The sequence below is a fragment of the Eschrichtius robustus genome, chromosome 10 (assembly GCF_028021215.1).
Source record: "Eschrichtius robustus isolate mEscRob2 chromosome 10, mEscRob2.pri, whole genome shotgun sequence".
Taxonomy (NCBI): domain Eukaryota; kingdom Metazoa; phylum Chordata; class Mammalia; order Artiodactyla; family Eschrichtiidae; genus Eschrichtius; species Eschrichtius robustus.
Window position 1 is genome coordinate 94389327 of NC_090833.1, and position 25623 is coordinate 94414949.

General features: G+C 42.3%; 1 protein-coding gene across 1 annotated transcript in view; it reads left to right on the forward strand.

The window, feature by feature from the left end:
- Positions 1 to 25623, forward strand: part of FAM120A (family with sequence similarity 120 member A) — a 103197-nt gene that overhangs the window by 24643 nt on the left and 52931 nt on the right. Inside the window, exons 4-6 of the mRNA XM_068551832.1 lie at positions 13246 to 13374; positions 14145 to 14241; positions 25340 to 25437. Coding sequence (XP_068407933.1) covers positions 13246 to 13374; positions 14145 to 14241; positions 25340 to 25437 — 324 coding nt within the window. The remainder of the gene's footprint in view (positions 1 to 13245; positions 13375 to 14144; positions 14242 to 25339; positions 25438 to 25623) is intronic.

Consider the following 25623-nt stretch of genomic DNA (forward strand, 5'->3'; position numbering starts at 1 on the left):
AATCCCATTTCTTTTCCACTTCTTATTGATGAGTCCTGATGTTTTCCTTTTTATCATAACAGTTCTTTGTATGGGGCTTTAAAACTTCTGTTCAAAAGTCAGTTTTTCTCCTCTTGTTAGAAATTACTTGTTTTCTTTTGCTTTTTTGTCCTTGAAGGGGAACAGCTTTCTATTTGCTATTGGCCAGAGTGTTCTTCATGTGTATTTTCATTTACAGAGTGCTACAATTTGTAATCTTGATTCCAAGCTCCTGGTGATACCATTATTGAACTGCAGAATAGGAAAAGTATAGTCCGAAATCAGGTGGACTCAGAAGAAGTATTGTGCTCATTAGGTTCATTAAGCAGTATGCTTTTGTAAGTTGAGACAAAATGAAGGCTTGTTTTTTAGAAGGTTTGTAGAGTTTTGAGTAGCAGGGGTGAGAGGCTCCCAGGATCCCAGACCATATACATATATCTAAATTGAGCTTGCCTTGTTTCATGTGTCAGAGGTTAGAAGTGAGGAGCTGTTTGAAGAATTACTGGAAAACCAACTCAAACTATTGGTAGGTTACAAACATCATTATCATGTATTTTTCCTAGTAGTTTGTTAAGAAAAATATTAAGTATGTAAAAAGTTGAAATAGAAAATGTCTATCAATATATCCACCATCTTGGTTAAACAGTTGTTAACAGTTTCTTCTAAAGTATATTTGTATCTGTGTGTTTGTTTTTTAACTCAACTATTTGGAAGTAAGTTGCAGATATCATAACACTTCACCTGTGAAAACTGTGGTTTACATCACCACCACCTAAAAATAAGGATAATCTCTTAATTATATTACTATTATCACATTAACTAAATTAGCAATAATTTCTTAATGTCATTTAATATTAAGTCCATGTTCACATTTTTCTATTGTTCTCTGAAAGTTGTTTATAGGATTGTTTGTTGGTTTTTTTTTTTTTAAAGCAAATCAGATTTTTTTTGCATTATCATCATGTGTATTTTAAATATTAGCTGGGTGTTTTTATGGCATAGTGAAGCAGTCCAAAATAATTTTTCAGTGAGTTAATAAGTTGTAGGATTTTTAAAGTCACATTCTGAAAAGCAAAGCATGTCCAGCTTTGAGTTCAAAAATTGCATAACTTTTATGTTTTGACCTTTTATACATAGTTTTCTGTGTATAGTATCATTTTAACAAAGACTGTGGGATATTGAATGTGGTTTTTTTCTCATGAACATTACTACTGTATAGAATTATCTGTATCCCATCTGCTTTTTTAGTCTCTTCTTTTTCACGGTAATAAAACTAACTACATCTTTTGAAAATTTGGTTAGTTGTTGTTTATGAAACTTTCTTATGATTTTCATTTGTTCCTTTTTAACACAGTATGTTGTATACACAGCTTTTAAAGATATCTGATTTTGCACCCCCAAGTTCAAGCATTCCTTTTATCATCCTTTATTTTGCCAAAGTGTTTCACCAAAGTCACATCTACTAGTTTATTGTTCACAGAGGGTTGGTGTTATATGAACTTATTATCTAATAAATTCAAATCACCCCTTAACATGTAATACCATAATCTTATCCCTGTCAACATTTCAACCATTGTATTCATTTTAATGGTTTTTGTGTTCCTAAACTTCGTATTCAGTTTCATGTATTTCAAGTTTTTATCCCCATCAGTCATTCATGACCCCCCCCAAGTACTTCCGGCCCCGGAGTCCCTTCACCACTTCCTTCATATTGGACAGGCTACTTTGCAAGTTTTATGCTCGCGTTTCCTCTCCCCAGACCTCCCACAAGTGTTGTTCTCCTGTATAGCTATTCAGGTTCTATTTTAGTCTCTCTATACCACCATCCCAATTGTGGCAAGCAGGCAGTGTGCCCCTCCCCTGGCACACTGCCTCCCCCCCCGCCACTCCCCCCAAGCCTAGCTCTGCCCATCAGCCCCGGGCCAGGCAGGTGCTGGTTTCTCTTGAACTCCTTCTCCCTCTGTGTGTCCAATTAAATTAAAATACGTCCTTGAAAGTTCCCTTGCTTGCTTCTGCCTCTTCTCAAAGCTCTAAGTCCTAGCTCTTGTACATTTCTCTTTCTGATTTAAATAGTCTTTAGTATTTATTGATATAACCCTACCTTCAGGTTCACTTATTTTTAGTCACTTTCCTTTTTTTTTTAAATTTTATTTATTTTTGGCTGCGTTGGGTCTTCGTTGCTGTGCATGGGCTTTCTCTAGTTGCGGTGAGTGGGGGCTACTCTTCCGTTGTAGTGTGTGGGCTTCTCATTGCAGTGGCTTCTTTGGTTGTAGAGCACAGGCTCTAGGCACGTGAGCTTCAGTAGTTGTGGCGCACGGGCTCAGTAGTTGTGGTGCATGGGCTTAGTTGCTCTGCGGCATGTGGGATTTTCCCGGACCAGGCATCAAGCCCGTGTGCCCTGCATTGGCAGGCAGATTCTTAACCACTGCGCCACCAGGGAAGTCCCAAGTCACCTTCCTTTACCAGCATTATCTTTTCCCTGAGGCAGCTGTATACCAGGGCAGTCTGTCAGGTCAGATTAGGAATGTTTTGTTTTAAATTTACCTAGAGTTTTACCAGAAGGTATCTCTAACTTTATATTTTTTACATGCCACCAAAAGTCACTGAGTAATCCTTTTTACCAATGCCTTTAGGGACAGGATGTGGCAGTTGACCCCGGGGAGGAGGGAGTCTGGTTCTGGGTGAGTAGCATGTTAGGGTCCCTAGGAACGTGGAGGTGGACAGAAGAGCCATCTGTGTCTCACCATGCAGTCCATGCAACCCCAGCATTCCCAAGGTCAGGGCACATGGCAAGGCTCGCAGTGGGCCCTCAGGATGAAGCCTGGACTCGAAGGATCTCCTCTCTCTTGGCTTCCCTGAAGGGGAAGCGGGTAGCAGCTGCACCTGCTGTGATCAGTGTCCAGCCAACCAGTGATCTTCATATCCACCGTACGTGGCCCCTGTCTGGGTTTCACACTGTGGAGCCAGCTGCCAGAGAGAAGAGTAGCATGATTTCAGGCATTTTGAGTTTTATGGTATATCTAATGTACTGTGCAACCTTACTAGAGTGAGATTGATGATCAGACTTTCTGGGATCCTTTTTGAAAGAAAGTTGAGTATAAATTGTGCATGAATAGAAAGATGGGCTTCAATTATTCTGAGTTCCACCTTTTAAAGCAGGGGTCCCCAGTCCCCGGGCCACAGACTGGTCTGTGGCCTGTTAGGAACCAGGCCGCACAGCGGGAGATGAGCGGCGGGCCAGCAAGTGAAGCTTCAACTGTATTTACAGCTGCTCCCCATCTCTCACATTACCGCCTCAGCTCCTCCTCATATCAGGTCAGCTGCGGCATTAGATTCTCATAGGAGCGCGAACCCTACTGTGAACTGCGCATGCTAGGGATCCAGGTTGTGTGCTCCTTATTTGCAGGGAGACAAGCTCAGGGCTCCCACTGATTCTGCATTATGGTGAGTTGTATAATTATTTCATTATATAAATGTAATAATAACAGAAATAAAGTGCACAATAACGGTAATGCGCTTGAATCATCCTGAAACCATCCCCCTCCCTGTCCGTGGAAAAATTGTCTTCCAGGAAACCGGTCCCTGGTGCCGAAAAGGTTGGGGACTGCTGTTTTAAGGCATTGCAAGAGGTGGCAGTTTGGGCACTTAAGACCTTCCAAAGAAGGAATTCCTGCTTGCATGTTAGAGTTAATTGAAGTTAACTCAATATATTCCTTTCTCAAAAAGTCATCCTATAGTTTCATAAGAGCTAAGAAGTACTTCCTAAAATCTAAAGACTTTTTGGGCTCTAGAGAAAATAACGTTAGGGGCCTGGAAGGTTGAAAAATTCAACCATTATGCATTGTGGAAGTGAGAGCTATTTATAATTGCACTCGTGGAAGAGAACCACTTTTAACAGATTGATATTTGGTACTCCAGAATTGTTTTAAAATGTAAATCCTACTAATATTATTATTATAATGTCATCATCATCATGCATTCAGTGAGCTGCACATTCTTAACAGTCTGGAATTTCAGTGCACAGATTAACGGTACTGGGCTTTAAGCTTTTAGGTCGTGGAAACTTGCTTTTAGTAAGAAGTCTTATTCTTTGCTCATTTAAAATTTATATATGGAATCCTTAAATGGAAAATAAAAGACTGAACTCAAAAGATTTTTGCTTGTTTATATCTTCCCATCAGAGCTTCCTTCCCTGTCCCCAGTTGGTTTTAAAGTGAAGATGGGGGACTTCCCCGGCAGTCCAGTGGTTGAGACTTCGCCTTCCAATGCAGGGGGTGCGGGTTCAGTCCCTGGTGGGGGAGCTAAGATCCCGCCTGCCTCAGGGCCAAAAAACCAAAACATAAAACAGAAGCAATATTGTAACAAATTCAATAAAGACTTTAAAAATGGTCCACATCAAAAATAAATAAATATTAAAATAAATAAATAAAGTGAAGATGGAAAGCTTGGCATTCTGAGGAATCTGCTGAAATCACTGGGACTCAAGAATAGCTTTACTGTCTCTGTTTTACAGATTGTGGGTGGATCACAGGTCACTTTGCTGGGAAGGAGGGACAGAGTCATGGGAGGGGTTTGTGTTCCCTAGTTGTTACAGGATTGCTTTCAGTTTAGCTCCTTCCTCTTGAGGGACTGGGCCTGCCCTGGGCCTGCGGGCAGAATTCTTCCGAGTGAGCTGAAATGCATGACCTAGCCAGAGGAGGGGAGATTCGTGGTCCAAATGCAATCTGAAAGATACAGTGTTTATAGTGCCCGACTTCTGATTCCTGGGGTGGTGAGTGATAGGGTCAATGAAACAAAAAGAAGCTTACTAGGGTATTTTTGCTTTCTCTGTTTCTTCTCGTGACCTGGAATCTTCTAGTTTTATGTTAAATAAGTGGCATATTCTCAGTTTTAAAAATGTGTGCAGACACTTTCAAGCTTATTTCCTCCCCCTGTGGGTCCACAATCTCCGCCTTGTTCATAAGTAGGCCTTCTCCATCACTCTGACTGGAAGAGATCACTTCTGCTGGAAATGTGGCTCTTTTGGCAGTTTCCCGACACTGTGTCTTGGGTGTGCACACATACACCCCTCACATTGCCAGCGGTCTCTCTGCTCTGAGCACTCCCAGGCGGCTCAACCGGAGATGTCACTTTTCTTGAGACTAGCCCAATCTGGGTCCAGAAGGACATGTGACAGAATTGGGGTTTGCTGGCAGTTTACTTCCAAATTGCCATTCTTGGTTAGAATGTTTTTTAAATTTTCTTTCTATAACAGTTTTATTGAGATATAATGACATATCATAAAATCTACTCCTTTAAAGTATACAATTCAGTGGTTTTTAGCTTTCACAGAGTTTGTGCAACCATCATCACTGTCTAATTTTAAAATATTTTCATCACCTCAAAAAGAAACCCAGTATCTTATCTGTTAACAGTCACTCCCCATTTCTCCCCCTCCTCTACCCTCTGGCAACCACTAATCTACTTTTTCCTCTATGAATTTGCCTCTTCTGGACATTTCATATAAGTGGAATTATATGACCTCTTGTGTCTGGCTTATTTCATTGAGCATAATGTTTTTTCAAGGTTCATCCACACTGTAGCATGTATCAGCACTTCATTTTTTCTTTTTATGGCCAAAAAATAGTCTGTCGTGTGGGTATACCTACCATGTTTAATCCATTCATCAGTCAGTGGACATTCAGGTTGTTCAGCCACATTTTGGCTTTGTAATGCTGCTGTGAATATTCAGGTACAAGTGTTTGTGTAGACATGTTTTCATTTCTCTCAGGTGTATACCTAGGACTGGAATTGCTGGTCACATGGTAATTCTATGCCTAACATTTTGAGGAACTACCAGACTGTTTTCCACAGTAGCTATACTGTTTATACTCTTACCAGCTATGTGTGAGGTTTCTGACTTTTCCACAACCTCACCAACACTTGTTATTGTCTGTTGTTTTATTTTTAGCTGTTGCAGTGGGTGTGATGTGGTTTTGATTTGCATTTCTCTGATGACTAATGATGTTGAGCACCTTTTCCTGTGCTCACTGGCCATTTGTTTACCTTTTCTGGATAAATGTCTATTCATATCTTTTGTCCATTTTAAAATTTTTTATTAGTGAGTTGTAAGAGTTTTTTAAAAAATATATTCTGTATACAAGTCTCTTACCAGATACATGATTTGCAAACACTTTCTCCCATTCTGTGGGTTGTCGTTTTACTTTCATGATGGTGTCCTTTGATAACTCTTCTGAGACTCAGGCAAGGTCAGAGTACTGGAGATTACCCACAGACAACTTGGCTGCATATTGTTTCCAGTAAAATAGTGTATACTATACTGCAGCCTTCTAGTCCCAGAGTCATATACTGGGTCTTCTCCCAGAAGAGCTCCATTTCCTATCGTACACTTTAATATCCCTTCTCCCTTTTGTCTCCACTGCTTCTATCTTTAGTATTCTCATAAGCTGACACTTGGCTCTTTTGCCCGCCCTGGGGCCTTCTGCCCATTTATTTGTTCACTGTTTCTTTCTTCCCTAGCTGGCCTGGACCTCTTGGTGGGTCATCTTGAACTGGTTGTACCAACATCACCCTTCTCTTGCTCCTTCTTCCATCTCACCTGCCCAGCAGACCCCTCCACCCTAGATAGGTACTATCTAGAGAAGATTTGAGAACCACACAGCTAATGGATGCCACTGCAAACTTATGGTCTAAGTTAAAGAAGGATCTAAATAAATGCAGAAATGTACGTGTTTATGGCTCAAAAGACTCTGTTGTTATATAGATTTACTGCATCCCAGTCAAAATCCAAGCAAGTTTTTTTTTAAGTAGAAATTGAAAAACTGATTTTAAAATTCATGTGGAATTGCAAAGGACCTAGAATAGCATCAGAGATGTTGAAAAGAAAGAACAAAGTGAAAGGACTCAGTATTAGACTCACTTTAAAGCTATAATAATCAACTCAGTGTGGTACTGACATAAGGGTAAGTTGAACAGATCAGTGGAGCAGAACAGAGTCCAGAAATAGACCTATATATATATTTAATTATTTTCATCAGAAGTCCCTAAGTAACTAAATGGGGAAGGGTTAGTTTTTACAATAGCTGGATATCCCTATGCAAAAATTAAAAGAATATAAAAATTATTCTAGAAGAAAATAGAAGAGAGGATCTTTATGACCTTGAGTTAGTCAAAGATTTCTTAGTTAAGAAAATGAAAAGCAAGCAACAACAGAGGGAGAGGAGCTATTTGCAGAATATTATCTCTGGTAAAGGACTTGTATCCAGAATATGTGAAGAACAACACAATAAGAAGATACACAGCCCAACAACAAAAAAAGATGGGTGAAATTTTGAACAGACGTTTTACAGAATATTCAGTAAGCACACAAAGAGATGCTCCGTGGAATTAGGGAATGCAAATTAAAGCCATCATGAGCTGCACTACCTGACCACTGGAATGGGCCAAATGAAGGAGACAGATGATGCCAAGTGTCAGTGCATGTCAGCACCCATAGCTCTGAGATGTGGCTGTTGGGAAGCAGAATCCAGAATGGTCACTTTGAAAACTGTCTGGTAGTTTCTTACAAAGTTAAACATATACCTACCATATAACCCAGCAATCCCGCTGCTAGACATTTACTCACGAGAAATGAAATCCTATGTTCACAAAAATAATTAAACCTGAGTGTCCTGGCAGCTTTATCCACTGTAGTCTCGAACACACCAAGCAGTAGTCAGCTGGTGAATGGATGAATAAATTGTGGGACAGTCATACAATGACATGCTGATAGCAGCGAAAGGAACCAACTACTTTCTTATAATATGTATGAATCCTAGAAGCATTATCTTAAGTGAAAAGTCAAACACCAAAGAAATATATGATTGCTTTTATGTAAAACCCTGGAAAAGGCAAAAGTGTGGTGATAGAAAGCAGGTTAGTGGTTGCCTAGGGCTATGATGGGAAGGGGCACAGGGAACTATTTGAGGTGATAGAAACGTTATACTTCATAATTATGGCGGTGCCTACACTAATGTATGCGTTTATCAGAGCTCAGTGAATTATGTGCTTAAAATTGATGAATTTTACTTTAAGTAAAATATCTCAGTAAAACTGATTTTTAAAACTATGGTCTCCAACTTCAACCAAACTATCAGTGTCAGCAGTTAATCCTTTTATTCTCCTTAATATTTATCTTAAACATTCATCATTTCTTCAGACCTCTCTTCAGTTTCACACTTTCTCTTACAGAGAGGCCCTTTATCCGAGGATGGTGAGAGTCCTCAGCTTCTCGTTCCCCTGTTTTCATTCTTCTTCATCCAGGCCCATTTTACTTCCTGAGACTAGTCTATACTGACATTCTTGAGCTGTTGTCACTGAACACATCCAGGGAGCCCTGCGTTACTTCGTCCAATCAACTCCTTGCTCCTGTGTAGACGCCCCCCTCTTTTGGTCGTTGGCCCTCAGTTTGTAAATGTGGTCTAGTCTCCCATATTCTCCTAACTCTCTTTTTCATCCTCGACTCTCCCGAAGGCAGCCTTCCATAATGTCCCCAACAGCTTAATCCACCCTCACCGCCCCCTGCGCCCCTCCCCACCGATTTCTGGTGGACACAGTTGGGTCTTTGTCCAAGGCTGTGGATTTGACAAATGCTTTGTCAAATGATTTTCAGCCTCTCTGGAGCACTTGACACTGTCAGTCATCCTGCTCTCCTCACCCCTCGGGGGAAATTCCTGCCTTGATTCCCAGACCCCAGCTTTGTTCTGTATTCCTTATTTCCACACCCTTTCCTTGTCTCTCGTGTGAGCTGGCTTCCTCTGGTTGCATGTGCATTCCCTAGGATCCATCTCTGTACCTTGCTGTGAGCCTCACGCTTTCTTTCTGGCACGTCTCATCTGCCCTTAAGGTTTCAACTACTATGTTGATGACTCTCCAGTGTACTTCTCCCAAGAGACCCCTTCCCTGAACTGCAGGGTGTATCCCACTGTCCACCAAGTCATCTCCACTTGGGCACTGCACCTGTGCACCAAATGTGATGTTTCTAACTTAGAAATGTCGTCACCTTCTCTAAATAGGTTTATCCTCCTGTATTTTGTTTCTCGCTAGTGATACCACTGTCCCTGCAGTCATCAGGTTAGAAATTGAGAATTATCTTTGATTCTTCTCCTCTCTGCCTCTGACTCTACATCTGACCTTTCCCACCTCGCTCATCCTGTCCTTCTCGACCACCTGTGTTATCGTTACTTAGGTTTGCGCAGGAGCTGCTAATGTTCCCTCCTTTGTTCCTCTGCCTTCATGCCCATCCTCCATGTGTCTGGAACTCAGGCCTGATTTCATACCTCTCCTGTTGAAAATCTTTCTGTAGCTCCCTTTGTTGACAACAGGGGTTTGGGTTTCACGGATCTGTTGGGGAAGACAGAAGTTGGGAGGGCTACTGTTGTGTTGCCAACTTTTAACTATTCTAAATAAGAATGTTAGAGGAAAAAGGAACTCGCCGTCTACCATCGTTTCGTAGAAAATGACATTTAATGCTAAAAGAGGCATAATTTAGAGACGACTAGACCAGAGTGTGGTGGCCAGGTGTGCAGTCTGCAGGTCGGGCGGTGGCCCAGCTACTCACCTCGTTGGCTCATATGGGTGCCTGAATGAACTCCTGTCAAATGGGGAGTACATTTAAGAGTACACCTGACAGCATTGTTCTGCGGATTAAATGAAGTGATGCATACTGAGAGCAGTGTGTGGCGTATAGTCTAGAAGAACTCAATCACAGGACCGTACAGCCCCAGCTGGATGCAGACACTTCTGCAGGAGGGAGCCCAGGCCTGCCCTCCTTTCCCTGTGAGCCTACTGGTGACCCTTGCTCATAAAACGTGATGGAATTTTTCTTTGTTGACACTTAATACTTTAAATACTTTAAATTCAAATCCATTAAATCCTTCGGTATATCTGCGTAACAGTTTCCACCTGCAGAGCTCACATTTAGCATTGTTTGTGATTAATTGCATTTTAGCCTCCTTTTCACAGCTGTATTTAAGCAAATGTATATACAAGATGTTGATACACGTCATAACTTTTCAAGAATCTCAAGGCATAGCCATAACGGTTTTGGTGTTTAAATGTTTTCCTTACTCTTGACTCTTTTAGAAAATACTAGCCCTCAAGATGTGTTCAGTGAGTTAGTGGTTGGGGGACTTATTACAACAAACTGCCAGAGCCCCCTCACGCAACTCTGTTCGTTGGTTTGGGGGCGCCAAGACGGCCCTGGGTTTGCACTTTGAGAACCACAGAGGATGCAGAAGCCTTTCTCCCTCCTCAGCTGGGCCATGATTCCTCCAGGGTGTCCTCTGAGGGCCCTGTTGGCGTCTGGTCAGCATTTTTTCCCCAATAAGAATGTGAGCTTCTTGAAGTCAAGACACTGGGGAGCTGCTCCATATTCTTATTTTCTAGAATAACACCTTACCCACAAGTGAATGTTGATCAAGTCAGGTTTCTAGTTTTCTTCCTGAAAACTGCCAAGATTTGCAATCCTTTCACTTTGCTCTTTCCCAAATGGCAGTGAAGTGGATCCGGTTCTTCTGCTTCAGCAACGATATTACGTGAAACTTGTTTTCCGGTTCACGTGCGTTTAAAGAGCAGCCAAGATACGGCTTGGGAGCAGTGGCACCAGCAGTCTCAGAGGAAGATGTGGGTGCTCACCCTGAGCTGGATTTGGAAGGCTGGATTAGGAGGGAAGCTGGGGGAGCGAGGGGTGGTGGGGCGTGAGGGAGGAGTCCGGGCCATGGGAAATTATAAAGGACGCAGTTTCAGGGTGGTGTTAATTAGCCTCTCAGAAGGATTTAGGGGCCCTCTAATTACAGGATCTGCTCACTTCAAGGATTTTATAGCCTTAGTGTTGTGGGGAGTGGGGGTAGTGAAGACGAGGATATCCACAGGAACCAAAATGACAGACTCTGTCATTTTCACTTGAGGTGGGATGGGACAGTGTGCGGCTGCCCAGCCGTCTGTGGTGTCCCGGTGTCAGGGTGCACACGCTGGGAGAGGCTGCCTGCACTACCACATGAGCTCCCAGCTGCTGGAGGAAAGCGCTTTTCATATTTTGGACATTTATGTACCCAGTAAATTCTGTTCTAACCATGTTAATTGTCATTTGTTCTATATATAAACTCCTTCTACAGTGGCCGGCCTTTCCAGTACTGTATGCAACATAATGAGGTAACCCTAGGCTTTCAGACTGCCAGGGGGCATTCTTTGGGCAACTAGTCTCAAACTGTAGTTAAGAGACAGAAAGTCGAGGCCCAGAGAGGGTGTTGTCCAAGGGCCTGGAGCCCACTGGCCATTGCAGACTCTCCTCAGGCAAGGCTGTCCCCTTCCCTGTGGAATGTGCTCACCAAGGGGGAAATGTCGACGGTAGGACAGCTCAGGGTTTCTGTCCTGACTCCTCGTTCCTGGGGCTGCCACCAGCTGGCCCTCCTCCCTGTCCTGGCTGTGGGACTATTAAACACCCCAAAAGGCGGGAAGCGGACAGAACTTCCATTGCACCCAGACTGGCTGGAACGCACTGTTCCAGGGACCTCTTCATCATGAAGCGTGTGTGTGTCAGTAGTTTTTCATTCTGCAGAGGGGGAATTGGGTTTCTAGGAATGTGCTCGTGGTCTGCAGCCTCAGACATTTTACTAGTTCCCTGGAGTTCATTGTGATGAACACTGACCAGAACAAGGAGATACATGCTTCCCTAGGAGACGGAGCAGCTGACATTTTCAAACATGGAAAACATTATTTCAAAAGAAAACCATTGCTTGGGACTTCCCTGGTGGTCCAGTGGTTAAGATTCTGCACTTCCACTGCAGGGGGCGTGGGTTCGATCCCTGGATCGGGGAACCAAGATCCTGCATGCCGTGCGGCACAGCCCAAAAAAAAAAAACCATTGCTTTTCTAAAGAGAAATTGAATATACTCATGTGCATCTGAAAATTTGCATGATGATACCCTAATAGTATAAATATCTATTTTTCCAGAAGTTCTTTCATTCTATTTGTTAATTTTTTTTGTTTTTTCTTTCCTTTTTTCCTTTTTTATTTATTTATGTTTGGTGTCTTAAAACAGCAAATAATATCTTACAGTTCTAGAGGTCACAACCAAAGCGGGTCTCACTGGGCTAAAATCAAGGTATCAGCAGGGCCAGGGGGAGTGTTTCTTCTGGAGGCTCCAGGGAGAGTGTTTCCTGCCTTTTCCAGCTTCTGTAGGTGCTGCATTCCGTGGCTCATGGCCCTTCCTCCATCATCAAAGCTGGCAATGGCCGATGGAGTCCTGCTCTACCTCATGTATGAAACCTGCTCCTCTGCCTTCCTTCTCCATTAGAGGGTCCTGTGATGACATTGGGCCCATCTGAATAATCCAGGGTAACAGGCTTGGCCTGAGGTTAGCAGACAGCCAACCTACCCCCTCCTGCCGTGTAACGTACCACATTCATAGGTGTGGTGGGCAGGAGTGCACAGCTCTGGAAACACAAAGCCTTTAGATGTTTTTGCCATCTTTTTTATCTTTATGATCTTTGTGACTAAATAGGAAATAAAATGTCATTTCATACTGTCATTCAATTTTAAAAAAATTTTTATAAACAGAGTTAGTACCTGATTCATCTTTGTTTCTAAGAACATGGGCATACCTTAATTTTGTTAAATTAAGGTATCTTTTTTCTTTTAGTTTTCATGAAAAAGTCCAAAACAAACCTTTTTTAAAAAAATTTGCTTACTTACCTTTTTCTGGTATCAACTATTCTTGGATAGAAAATATTCCTACACTTTATTCCATGTGTCTTTCACCAGACATTGCCCCTCAGCAGTCAGGGATACCATTATCCTCCCCTTCAGAGCTTACCTGGGCTTTTTGCAGTGGTCTCAGGCGCTTGGGGCTGCATTCATCCAGCACAGCCTCCTGGTGCCTGGTGTTGAAAGAAAGGAAGCATCTGTGGCCCAGGGCTTCTCTGTGCTGTGCTCACATGAGCAGGTTGCAGACATCCCAGAAGTAATGGAAGGCTGTCAGACGCTCTTTTACCTAGCCAGGTTGAAGCAGCTGAGTTATATTCAACAACTGAAAGGGAGATCCAGGGCTTGACTCTCAGACCACCAGAGTCTTGGGGCCAAGGAATCACAAATTGATAATAATCAGGCCCTTAGAAGGGAAACATCACCTGGAGTTTCTGGGCCTGTGTTTAGAATTAGTGTATTGACATGTGTGCTTGTATTCTTAGGTCCGGGCCCACCAGCTGGTCTTGCCACCGTGTGATGTGGTGATCAAGGCTGTGGCTGACTACGTTCGCAACATCCAGGATACCTCGGACTTGGATGCCATAGCTAAAGATGTTTTCCAGCATTCTCAGGTAGAAATACAAGCTCCTGGCTAGCGCTTTGTGCTATGGTGTGTGCTGGGTTTGGCAGGGGTTTGAGAGGCACACACCAGCCGTGTCCAGGAGTGCTTGCCCAGCTCTCAGGCCTCTGCCAGCCAGGAGGGCTGGCACCTCGCCTAGCTCCTCCAGCCTCCCCTCCGGCCTGCACAGAGGAGGGAATGAGGTAGATGAATGGTAAGGTCTCTGCTGCTCCTAGATTTGCCATCATAATTTAATGGGATTTCTACTAAGAAGACAGATGAATCAAATGGGTCAGATGGAATTGTGGATCTCTGATTTGTCCATCCCTTCAGGTGATGATCAGGGATTTCTTCTTCCTTTTTTGGAAAGTAAGGATGCGAGGGGGGTCAGGGTTAGTAGAAGAGGTGAAGTTTGTGTGACTTCCTGTTTGCTCTCTGAAGAACTAAAACTGCTCCCCCACTTGCTGGAGATGAAAAGTAAAACCTTTCTGGGTAGCACCAGAGACCTGGCCAAGGAAAAGTTGGAGGACTGCATCCCAGAACTCAGGTCTCCTGACTTCCATCTCAGACTCTGATAAGTACATTGCTCTAAGAGAGTTAATGTTCGATTTGTTTCTTTAATGATAATCTGTTGATTTTCCTTGAAGATTTTAATGTCATTCTAAACTCTCATCTAGCTTGAAAGGCTGCAGATTATTATACGTGTGCTGAATTATAAAAATATATTAATACACATGACCAGTGGCATACTGATTTACAAAGGTTTTCCTGCGTTTATTTCAGTCTAGAACAGATGACAAAGTTATTCGATTTAAGAGAGCAATTGGATATTATTCAGCGACTAGTAAGCCTATGGCATTTCACCCACCACATTACTTAGGTAAGTAACTCAAAGCCTCTGTGATGGATGCTGACCATGCAATAACCAAAGAGATTTAAATATTCAACCAGTAATCTTGTTGGTTTATTCTTTTGAATTGAGATTTCTATAGTTATACAAATAAGTATAGCAGAACTTCCTGGGCAGACTCAGTGGTAATTCCTGAAAGTGTTGAAGAGCAAGAGAAAACTTATGAGACTGTAGGAGAAGAGCAGGCAGCCATGAGGACCAAGGCTAGCAGATGACGGTGACGCTGAAATCTCTGTCTGTGAGGTGTCCTCTTGCAGAGAGCACCAAGGACATAGAAGACCCTCTGGATCTATAAGTGCCTTCATAAGTGCAGTGGATTTGTGTCTCCTCTTTTGTTGCCTTTTTTGGCAAAAGATCAAATTTCACTCAGAGATTTGAAATTGGGGAATAAAAAACAGTTATAAACTGTTTGCCTGAAGGCTGCTTGATAGTGAATATCTCACGGGAGTTTGTAAAGCACTAACCCTAAATACCAGCCTCCTTCCTGAGTGAGACTGCCTTTCTTAGGCTCCAGAGCAGTAAAGCTATGAGAAATCATATTGCCAACCATTGTTTCAGTTGTGCTTATTTCATGTAATGAAAGAAGTCATGTTCCTGAGATTGTCTGTAGTGACATTCTAGTCCTCATATGACAGTTGTACTTTAAACATTCATTATAGTATACTTGGGACTAGAACATTTAAAGAGAAGGAAAATGTGGGGAGAGAAAGGATAGAGAAAGACACTTGACTTAACATTTGGCATTGATCTGAGCTGATAACAGTTTGGAAGATGTTCTGAAGAGGAAGGTGAGTTTTAAATTAGGTTTAAGTTTGAACTTCTTAAAAATATTCACTGTTCTGTACTGTTCTATAAGTTCTAAAGTGCTTTCATGTTCTTATTAAATCATCAAAGGACATTATGAGGTAAGTATTTTATAAATGAAGTCAATACTCTTAGAATTCTCTTTCACTTTCACTCAGTGGTTTATGGAGAACAGTGGTGTAATTGGTAAAGAATTTGGGGTATTTAGAGTGATGTTTTCAAGCAGGTTAATGTAGGTGATAACTACCTACAAATCCTTCTATAAAGCATTTCCCGATGCTTCTGACTGTTGCAGTAATCTGAATTGTACAGCAAGGGACTTAACAAAGCACAGTCACAGAATTACAACAGGGCAGGAAGTTTGGGGCAGTGTAGAGTTCAGTGTATGGCCTGGAATATTGGGATGAAATTGAGAGAGGTTGAGGCAAGATTGGGAAGGAAGGTTTATTTCAAGTTAGATACACATAATTTGGAGCCAGCAGAAACAGATTAATGTAAAAGTCACTTTTACTGTTTTTTTTTCTGATAAGTATAAAGAAGTAAAAGTATCTGGAGATAGTGCTCATTGATTTCGTCTATATGTGCTGTTAGGGACCCACTAAATGCAGAGTGATGACTGAAACGGAAATCAAGAGCGTAGAAGAGGCAACACTGAGTTGGGGAAATACTTTCTTGGCATCCCAAGTGAGAACCTAAGACATATTTTCCACAAAAATATTCTTATAAGTAATAGGTAGGTCATAAGTGGTCTTTTCCAACCATAGTTCATTATGTTATTCTACAGGAAAACACATTCAGAATTTTGAAGAACCAATATTGGAAAATAACTTTCTTGTTCATTAGACCCTGTCTGTATTAATCGTTTTAGAAACTGGAATATGTGTAGAGTTTTGAAGAAGTCTTACAGAAAAATGGGGAGAGTTGACTCTACCCAGAGGTTTCTAAATCTGGCTGGAATTTAGGTTCTACCGCAGAACAGTTTTCAGAAGCCTAATTGGCCTCAGGGTTCTGTATTTTCAAAAGAAAAACCTTCCTGGCCAGACCCCATGTGGACTGGTGTTGGGGGGGTGACTGCTGTCTCTTCCATGCTTTTCCTTCTGAGTTTGTGGTTCTCTGCAGCATTGAGAAAAAAACCTCAGATCTCCATACTGTTATTGGATGGTGTGGAATTTACAAAGGAAGTGCACATGCTCCCTGTCCCATTGCTGGGAGGCCTGGTCTGCAATAGTGTGTGGTCTTTTTCAGGGTGGAAAAAGAATTTTTTCCAGCCCATGCTGTTTTTGTACTATGAACTCCCAGAAATTATCTATATTATATACCATATTATAGATTATGGATATATTAATATATAATACCTATCTGTATATATGTATATTTCTGAATTATCTACTAGATAGATTTTTTAAATGTTACAGGTGAGATTAATATTATTTTTCAAGCATTTACTCTATCAGAAACACTGTGTTGGGAATTGGGGATCTAGATATGATTATAATTTTTTCCTTTCCATCATAGCACTTAATGTCCACCATCTCCAGAGAATCTGCAGTCTAAATGTAAGATATGTCAGAATTGAGTTGTCAGCAATATTTGGCTCCCTGGTTGAACAAGTAGTTCTTAAACCTTAGCTGTGCTCCAAAATCATTGGCAGAATTTAAAAATAGCAAATAACAGAGATGTTAGAGGCCCGCCTCAGGTCTGTGAACGTGGACTCCGTAGGCGTGAACTAATCCTAGTGTATTTGTGAGAAGCTGCGCAAATAAAACAGAGGCCTTGTTAGTCTGAAGAAGCATGCACTGTGTCCTCTTGGCCTTCCTCAGTGAAAAATAGATGAGCTCTCACTGCACACCTACTAGAATAGCTTACGATCCGGAACACTGTCACCAGCAAATGCTGGTGAGGATGTGAAACACAGAAATTCTCATTTCTTGCTGGTGGGAATACAAAGTGTTACAGCCAGCCACTCTGAAGACAGTTTGGCAGTTTCTTACAAAACCAAACATACTCTTACCACAAGATCCAGTAATCCTGCTCCTTGGTATTTACCCAAAGGAGTTGAATACTTATGTTCACACAGAAACCTGCACGTGGATGTTTATAGTAGCTTTAGTCATAATTGCCAAAACATGGAAGTAACCAAGATATCCTTCACCAGGTGAATGAATAAATAAACTGCTACATCCAGACAATGGAATATTATACAGTGCTGAAAAGAAATTGGCTATTAAGCCATGAAAACCCATGGAGACACCTTTAATGTACATTACTAAGTGAAAGAAGCCAATCTGAAAATGCTACATACTGTATGATTCCAACTGTATGACATGCTGGAAAAGGCAAAACTATGGAGACAGTAAGATGATCAAGGGTTCCAGGGTTTGAGGGTGAGAGAGGAATAAATAGGCAAAGCGTGGGATTTTTAGAGCAGTGAAAATATTCCTTATGATACTATAATGCTGGATTTGTGTCCTTGTAAGTTTGTCCAAACCTATAGAATACACAACACCAAGAGGGAATCCTACTGTAAACTATAGACTTTAGTTAATAGTAATGCGTCAATATTGGATCATCAGTTGTAGCAAATGTAGCACACTAATGCAAGGTGTATACTTTCTGCTTATGTTTTCTGTAAAGCAGAACTGCTCAAAAAATAGTCTGTTTATTTTTTGAAAAATGTAAATGAGCCTTTGATGTATTCGCTTCCTGCCAGGCACTATGCTGAGTGTTGGACAGGGTGGTAGACAAGATAGATGTCATCCTTGCCCTTGTAGATGACTGAGACGAGGAATCATACAGGAATGTGAACAGGAAGGTCGAGGAGGACCAACCCGGTTAAAACAATACTTGATTAAACCAGTGTTTAGTTCTGCTCAATTAAATTAATGTTCAGGTGAGGTTTGAGTGTAGAGTAGGAATTTAGCAAGATGACGATAGAGCGGGAGTATATATGCAGAGGAGACAATGTGTAAAGGTCCTGAGGTGAGAGGACAGGATGTAGAAGAAACAGAAGAATGTGGTTGGAGCACAGGAAAGCAAGGGAAGGAATGGTCAGGTGATGCTTGTCGGGCCATGCATGGCCTTAGATTTTAGACTTACACTTTGGACCATGAAAGCTCATTGAAAGATTTTTTTCATTGTAAAAACTTAAATTATTTTGAAACTATCATACACACAGTATACTTGTACAGTAAATAAAACAAACTTCAGTGGAATATTACTAGTATCAGAGCCCTATCCCTGTCTCTTCCTGGTCACGTTCCCCTGTACTCCAGCACCCTGAATTTTGTATTAATGGTCCCCTTGCTTTTCTTTATTGTGTGTGTACCCTGAGTACTAATTGGAGCAGCGGAAGTAGGTCGGATGCCCTGGGGAGGTTTTCTGTGGAGCGCACTCTGTATGGAGGTCTTGAGATGGTGTACCTCAGATCAGGGAAAGGAGGTGGAGCTGGGGGCACAGGGAGAGCAGTGCAGCAGCCAGAATAGGAGTCGTGGCAAGAACAGTTGTCAGCAGAGGTGAGGAGGAGGCTTCTGTGGCACTCGCAGCTCCCAGACCCCTTGCAGGTGCGGGCGCCTGCGTGATCCTCAACGAGATGCAAGGGGTCCTAGGAAAAATAGTTTTTTAGCTTTGCAGCTTCTTCTGTGCTGTAAAATATGGAAGAGGGTGGGATAGGTGGCCAGCACCAGTCCTCCAAATCCACCTCCAATTGCTTCCATAAAGGGTGGGGCTTGAAATGGGAGGGAAGTTTGAACATGCTTAAACTTTTAGGTTGATGATGAAAGCTGAGAGGGGACTATGAAGGGAGATGGAAGGTTGGAGGTAATAGTGACCCCTGGTCCCTCGGAGCACAGAGGAGTAAGGGTCTGGTGGGGACCAAGGGAGCCCTCAGGGCAGCAGGCCACCATGAACAAATAATAGAGAATTGTGCAAAGAGAACCATATTGAAATAGGAGCTGTCACCACTAAAGCAAAGAACAAATTCTACATAGTGACCACAAAGAAAGGACCTCTGGCTATAGAAACTTCCTAGGTGCTGGCAGAGAGGCCCCATGGGTGTTTTATCTGGACGGGCTTGCCCAGGTCAGGGGCCTGCATCAGCCTGTGTCCTGACAGGCCCCCAAGGCTGGCCACGTTCTACCTGACTGGGTCAGAGGATCCTGATTCACAAAATGCCAGATGGCAAACTTCAGTGCCAACTGCTGGTGACCCATCTACAAGAGAACGTAAATGCCTACTGTCTTAACAGGAACAATTAGACTCCGTAGTTGGTGCTCCTGGACCACAGCTCTTGGGACCAGGGCTCAGAAAGGTGCATCTTCAAGTGTAAGGGAGAAGCAAGGACCAGTCAGTGGGCCCTCATTCTGAGCCATGGCCTTACTGGAAGGCATCACTTTCTGGTGTCTTGAGAAGGTGGGTCCCTGAGGCTACACAGTCTGCACAGTGCTCACCAAACTGTTCTATTGATTGTTGCTGGGCTTCTAGGTTGTGTTGACAGTCTTTTTGAAAATACATCTCTACCTCCCCAACAACACACACTCCCAGCATGAGAGGGGATGGTCAGGAAATGTCCCCCCTGAACATGAAGACACAGTCTGTGAAGAAGGATGTGGCATCTGCTGGGCTTCCTCAGCTGATGAGAAGAGGCTGTTAGGTCTCCAGGACCCAAGGTCACTCATTCGGGTCCACTGTGGGACACAGAGGTCATGCAGAGTCCATAACGTGACCTGCCCAGAATAGAGGGCGATGGCATGTGCACATGTGCCCGGGGAGCAGAAGTGAGAGAGATCGGAACGCTGCCCGCGCTGCTCCTGTGGCTCGAACTGTTGAACTCCTCAGCGTCACTGCTACCCTATGCCAGGTGACATGGCCCTCAGGACCTCGTCCACCTGCCATCGTCCATGCGCCCAGGCTCACTATGCAGGGGTGACACAGGCCTGCTGCAAGTGCTGGCTGTAGCCAGGCCGCAGGACCCATAGTGGGACTGACCGTGCATACTATAAGGCAACTTGCCCTGTTCCCACCGAACAGTGTGCCTTTGGAGCTTCCCTGTAACTTCACAAAGGTTTGCCTTAGTTTTGTTTTTGTTTTTTTTTGCCTTAGTATTTTTAAAGCTTGTCTAATGTTCCACAGTGGGGATGTGCTGTAATCTACTTAACCATGTTCTGTGGTCATCACTAGAATATTTTCAGTTTTTCTACTGTTACAATGATCAGTTTAAAAATTTTTTGTCACCAAGTAGATGATATTATACTGTTGCTCTACTCTACTAATAAGTTTTTGAAATTTGGCAAGTTATATAATATTCATTCTTAAAGTTTTGATTACTAAACCCACTCTTTCCAAGGTTTTTGCTTAAATTTTCTTATTATGGAAAGCTTTAAATATAACTGAAAAATACAAAGGATAATATCATGAGCATTCGGGTACCCACTAAACAGGTTTAACAAATGTCTTTAAAGAAATACATTAGGCTGTTCTAAAAGTCATGTCTGTCCCCCTCTAATGGTTTTTATAGTTCCTTACCTCGTATGGAATAATAAATCATAGTGTTTTGATTTTTAATTAAATGCTGTATTGTACCTGTCATTCTGTACTTGCTGTTTTTGAGATGTGTGCATGTTCATCTTTTTCAATTTTTATCTTTTTAAAGCTAATGCAAATGGCATCGATGTCAAGCCCCGAGGGGTCTGACAGAACAGGTGCTGCCAAAGAGAAGCTAAGATGCTATCACGTTAAACAGGAAGTCCACTTATTCTTTCTCCTTGATTCCTATGTGGATCAGTGGATTCTCTCAGTCTGTTCCTGTGACCTTTCATTCAGTTTTTAGTCAGTTCATTTCAGTTGATGTGGTATGCAGTGCTATAGGCTGTCTGGTCTTACGGGTTTTTGAAAGGTCATTTTTTTTAAAAACCTGAAAGTTAGTCATTTTAGAAGAACTGAAAATACATCTCCTTTCGGTTGCTGTCTGGTTTAAAAGACTGCAAGGTGTGTCTTCCTGAGATGGGCACAGCTTGTCATCAGGTCTGTTGGTGGCTTCTCAGTATTCAGTGACAGAAGGGGACTGCTAGTTCAGTTTATCAGTGACTTCCAAATAAAGGCCTTTAGACTTTTCTTTTAGGTTGTGCTTTTTAGAATTCACAGATGGACAGAAACTGCTTTGTCTTGATTTACCATAGACTTATAAAACCATGTAGGTGGCTGAATGAGATTTAAGAGTTCTTTTCTTTTGCTGTTTAACGCCTACGATTCAAACCTGATTAAGTGAACTCAGGAATTTAATAGATTTGGATAAAATTTGGGATAAGTTTCTCACTATTCAGACTCTTGCTCTTCAAGACTCAGGTATCACGTGGATTTGAATAATGCTGTATCCTTTGAGGTCCACACACGTGCTATCCAAACTCAAGGACAGAAGAGATTTGGATAACCAGGGATGCTGTGTAAGCACCAGGATACCTCCTGACCATGGTATATTCCTACACCAACAGTCAAGCAGTCAAAGCAGCCCTTGTCATTGTTGAACAGCTCTAGTTCTCAGAAAAGTCTTATTTATTGATATATTAACCTGAAATGTGCTTCCCTAGGTTAAGTTTTTTCATTGCTCATAATTCTTTCAGGTGCCTGCTTGCTTTATTCATGATCTTACTTTAATTTGCCCTATACTTAGCCTTCCATTGTGAGGGCTTCTCTCCTGGACAGTGGCCTCTGACTCTTCCTGTGGGGCCTTGCCAGCACTGTGGCTCCAGGTAGGCATCAGCTGCCCCAGCTCTGAGCTCTTGGGAGTTGGTACTCTGTAGAAACTGACAAGGTTCAGTCCTCTAAGAGCTGGGATGATTTCTGTCTCCTCCTTCCCAAAAGCCCCATGCCTCCTTGGCTATGCCCGGCCTACCAGGCTTCATAGGCCACACCAGTGTCCTGTTGGTTCCCACTGTCCCCCACCCCAGCTTGCCTTCGGAAGCTATTCGTTTGGGAGAGGATGAAAACAAATTACGTAAAATTCCCCTTCATCTAACTTTGTACCTTAAGTTCTGTAGAATGTTGGTATTGAGTAAATATGTCAACATGGTTAACATAGTTTGGAAATTTTGCATTGTTTTTTTGCAAGCATTGAAAACTAGTGTTGGTGGTAGGGAATATATTGGTTTATTTATTCTTTAAATTTTCAAAGCTATGTTTTTTGTGTAACACTTGAAAATCATGCATCAGCACCCATCTAAATTGTAGAATTAAAAAAATATTACTTTGTTACTATTGTTTGTTTAATGTAACATCTTCACAGTAACATGCCCAGTAATAGATGAATATTTGTTAGGTTGGGGTAGGGGTGACTAGTTCTCAGTAGAGTTTTTGGTTAACACCATTCCTTCTTTTAATCTTATTTTAATTTAGAGAAAAGCTGGTTAGCTTCATACAGGCACAGTAAGTAATTCAAGGGAGTGGATACGGCACAGAGTGTCTTATCTATGAGAGTTCACAGCTAACTAAGCACAGCTGTAAGGGCTGCAATGCATGCTTTCTTTCTCTTATTCTCAAAGCCTTTAATATTTAAATATTTTTTAATTATGAAAATATTTTTCAAATACTAATTAAATACTTTTTTCCCTTTCGTCTGTCTTCATTCTGCATACTTTTCTAACAAAGGCCTACCTCTCTTAGTAAGTATTTGTGAAAGGAAGAGAATGAGAAACTGGTGGTGTTAATCTCCACTCTGTGAACTGGTGTCAATTCTGAGAAAGATGTCCTTGTCACACAGAAGACAGACAATGACTCTGCTTAGCTGCACTAGGGCACTGAGAACAAGAACTGATTTATAAGAAGGCATGCAGTATGCAGAGGCAGGCCCTCGCTTATTAGGCATTTCTGCAGCCATCAGAGAAATGTAGACAAATTAATTCACTTAATAGACTAGGTTATGATAGAATAGTAACTAGTCCTGTGGGTTCTCAAAGGTTTATTTGAGGTCAGTGATTGAAATACGATTTTAGAAAATGTTCTTTCCTTGGAAATCTTTGCTTTTAAGTTATAGTTTTGTGTGTGTTTTTGTTTTGAGGGGTTTCTTTCTTTTTGTTTTTATTTTTGTTTGTTTTTTTTTTAAGGAAAGTTTGTGCTTTCAGGAATTTTGTAGCATATAATGGCCAAAAATAGAGTGAAACATAAATGTTCATCTTCACTTGAATGCTGCTGCATAATTGAAGAGTCCAGTCTCTCATTCTTATTACTCTGAAGTTAAGTATGGCAGGTCAGCTACAAGGGATTGTATACTAGACTTTTTACAGTGATTTAAGTTACAGCATTAGAGCTTGAGTGGATTTCATAATACTCTTTCACCCAAAATCTGGCTAAAATTCAGAATCACCTGAGAAGGGACTTTAACAGTTAACGGCATCACCTGTCTCACACTCGGAGGTTCGTAACTCATGGACTTACTGTTTGATCAAGAGTGTCTCCTTGTGTGTGCAAGTGCAGGCGAATGTGCATGTGTGTCTGTGTGGTGAACATTTGTGTGTATGTGAGCGTGTGGACAAGTGTGTAGATGGGACACCAGCCCCACATGCACATGTGCCAGCGTCACCATTCCCAGCTATTTGTCCCGCAGCCATCTCTGTTCAGTGGAAAGTGGAAGCTGGGCCAAGCTTTCTGTTCATGCGAGTTGAGATCAGAGGGCTATGGCATTTCCAACTTGAGCACCAGGCGCTTGGAGATGGGATCTTCCAACAGATCATGGCTTCTGAGGCTCATGAGTCTTGTGGGTTAGTAAGAAGTGAGCAACGGCCCAAACCTCAGTGCTCCCAGTGTCCTTGCGGCCCAGGACTGGATTGGCTCAGGGAGCCTCAGGTTAGGCATCAGTGGGAGTTTCCTTTCAGAGAATGAGAGGGAGGGTTTGGGGCACTTTATTATTTTTTTTAGTTAAATTAAATGTGTGTTTATTTTTCTTGCCAAGTTGGTAGTGGTTTATGGGTTGTGTGTTTCTCACCTGATGTCCCTCAGGTTTTGAGGTTAGAAAAGCACTCTTCCTGATAAATGACATTCGCGTTGAGGTAGCTCTAGGCTTGGTTTTGTTCTGTTTTTAAAAGAAACCTAAGGAAGAGACAGTGTGGCCGTGGGGGCACCAGTAGGGTCTGTTGTATGTTCTCACTGGGTGTGTTTTCTCTGTCTCCTGCAGTCTGAGTCCTGACGACACCCCCGGGTCTTGTAGTAGCCCTGGGCTGGCCCTCGCAGCCTGTCCTCTCAGGCACGCCACACCTAACTGTTCAGCAAGTGAACAAAGCCCTGAAGAGTCTCCTCATTTTTATCACATTAGTAAATCATGATATTTTGAAGTGTCTTTGACATGAAGGCCACACTCATCCCCCATCACCGCATGCTGGGGGCATTGCCCTACTGGCCTTGCTTGTGCTGACCCCCACCTCTCCTCAGGCCCGCAAGGAGACTGAGTGTTGTGGATACGGAGGTTTCTGAACCTTGGGCCGAGTTGATTGCTTTATGTCATGTCTTTAAGCTGACATGAGACCCACTCCTGCCTGATGTTGTGTTTGGGGCCGCTTCTCTACGTGGCTTCCATTCTGTGCTTCACTGTTAGAAGTTAGCACAAGGATAATGAAGAACAAATGCCAGCATACATCAGAACAGGTTTTATAAAGTCATTTTCTAAGGGAGCACAGAATCCCAAGTTTTACTGACCCTGCAGTGCATGTATAATGCATGTGTAACCTGATCATGGTTTCCTTAACGATGAAAACAAACCAAAAGTATAGGCAGTGACTACCACACTTCACTTTTTATATTTAAAAGTGTGCTAGTAGCTACAAACCTAATTTTAGTTTAAATAGAAAAATTCCATTGTTTCACGTATGGAAGGGGAAGTGCTGTGTCCTTCTTTTGTTCCTTTAGTGCTTAGAGTACTACAGGGCTTCCAGCTTTGTCAGCAGTGAGCAGAGAGAGAATAAGAACACCTGTTAAGTTAAAGACAGAGACAAGCCAGGCATTCAAGGACATGAACAAAAGCAAAAACACCATCAGGCATTAATTGAAAACTCTTGAAAGTTAGAATTCTAGCCCCAGTGTATAAAACTGGTCATCATAAGATTAAGTATTTTTAATGTTAAACATGAATTTCTAAAGGTTTCTGGGAAGTGGGGCCAGTGGTGTGCTGGCACCTGAGGAGGTGCAAGACAGATGGAGAAGTGTGCCGGCCACTGCTGTGTCATGGGGAATGTTCTTCTGCTCACAGTTGTTTTATTGTTTTCTTTCCATATTGATGAAACAGCCAGACCAAATCCGTTTGGAATGCCTGGGATAGTGCCACCGTATGTCCCCCCCCAGATGCTCAACATTCCACAGACCTCTCTGCAAGCAAAGCCTGTGGTAAGGCCTTTCCTTTCCTTCCTCAGCTGGTCTGCCCAGCCTTGGTGCGGGACAGCTGCCTTGAAAGCTGCATATGCATCAAATCTTAATGAATGCTAAAATAATTTCTTAAACTCATGATATGTGAAGCACCTGCTTCACAGTGTTTGTTGAATTAAAACTTAGCCAAGGCCGGGTTATGCTAAT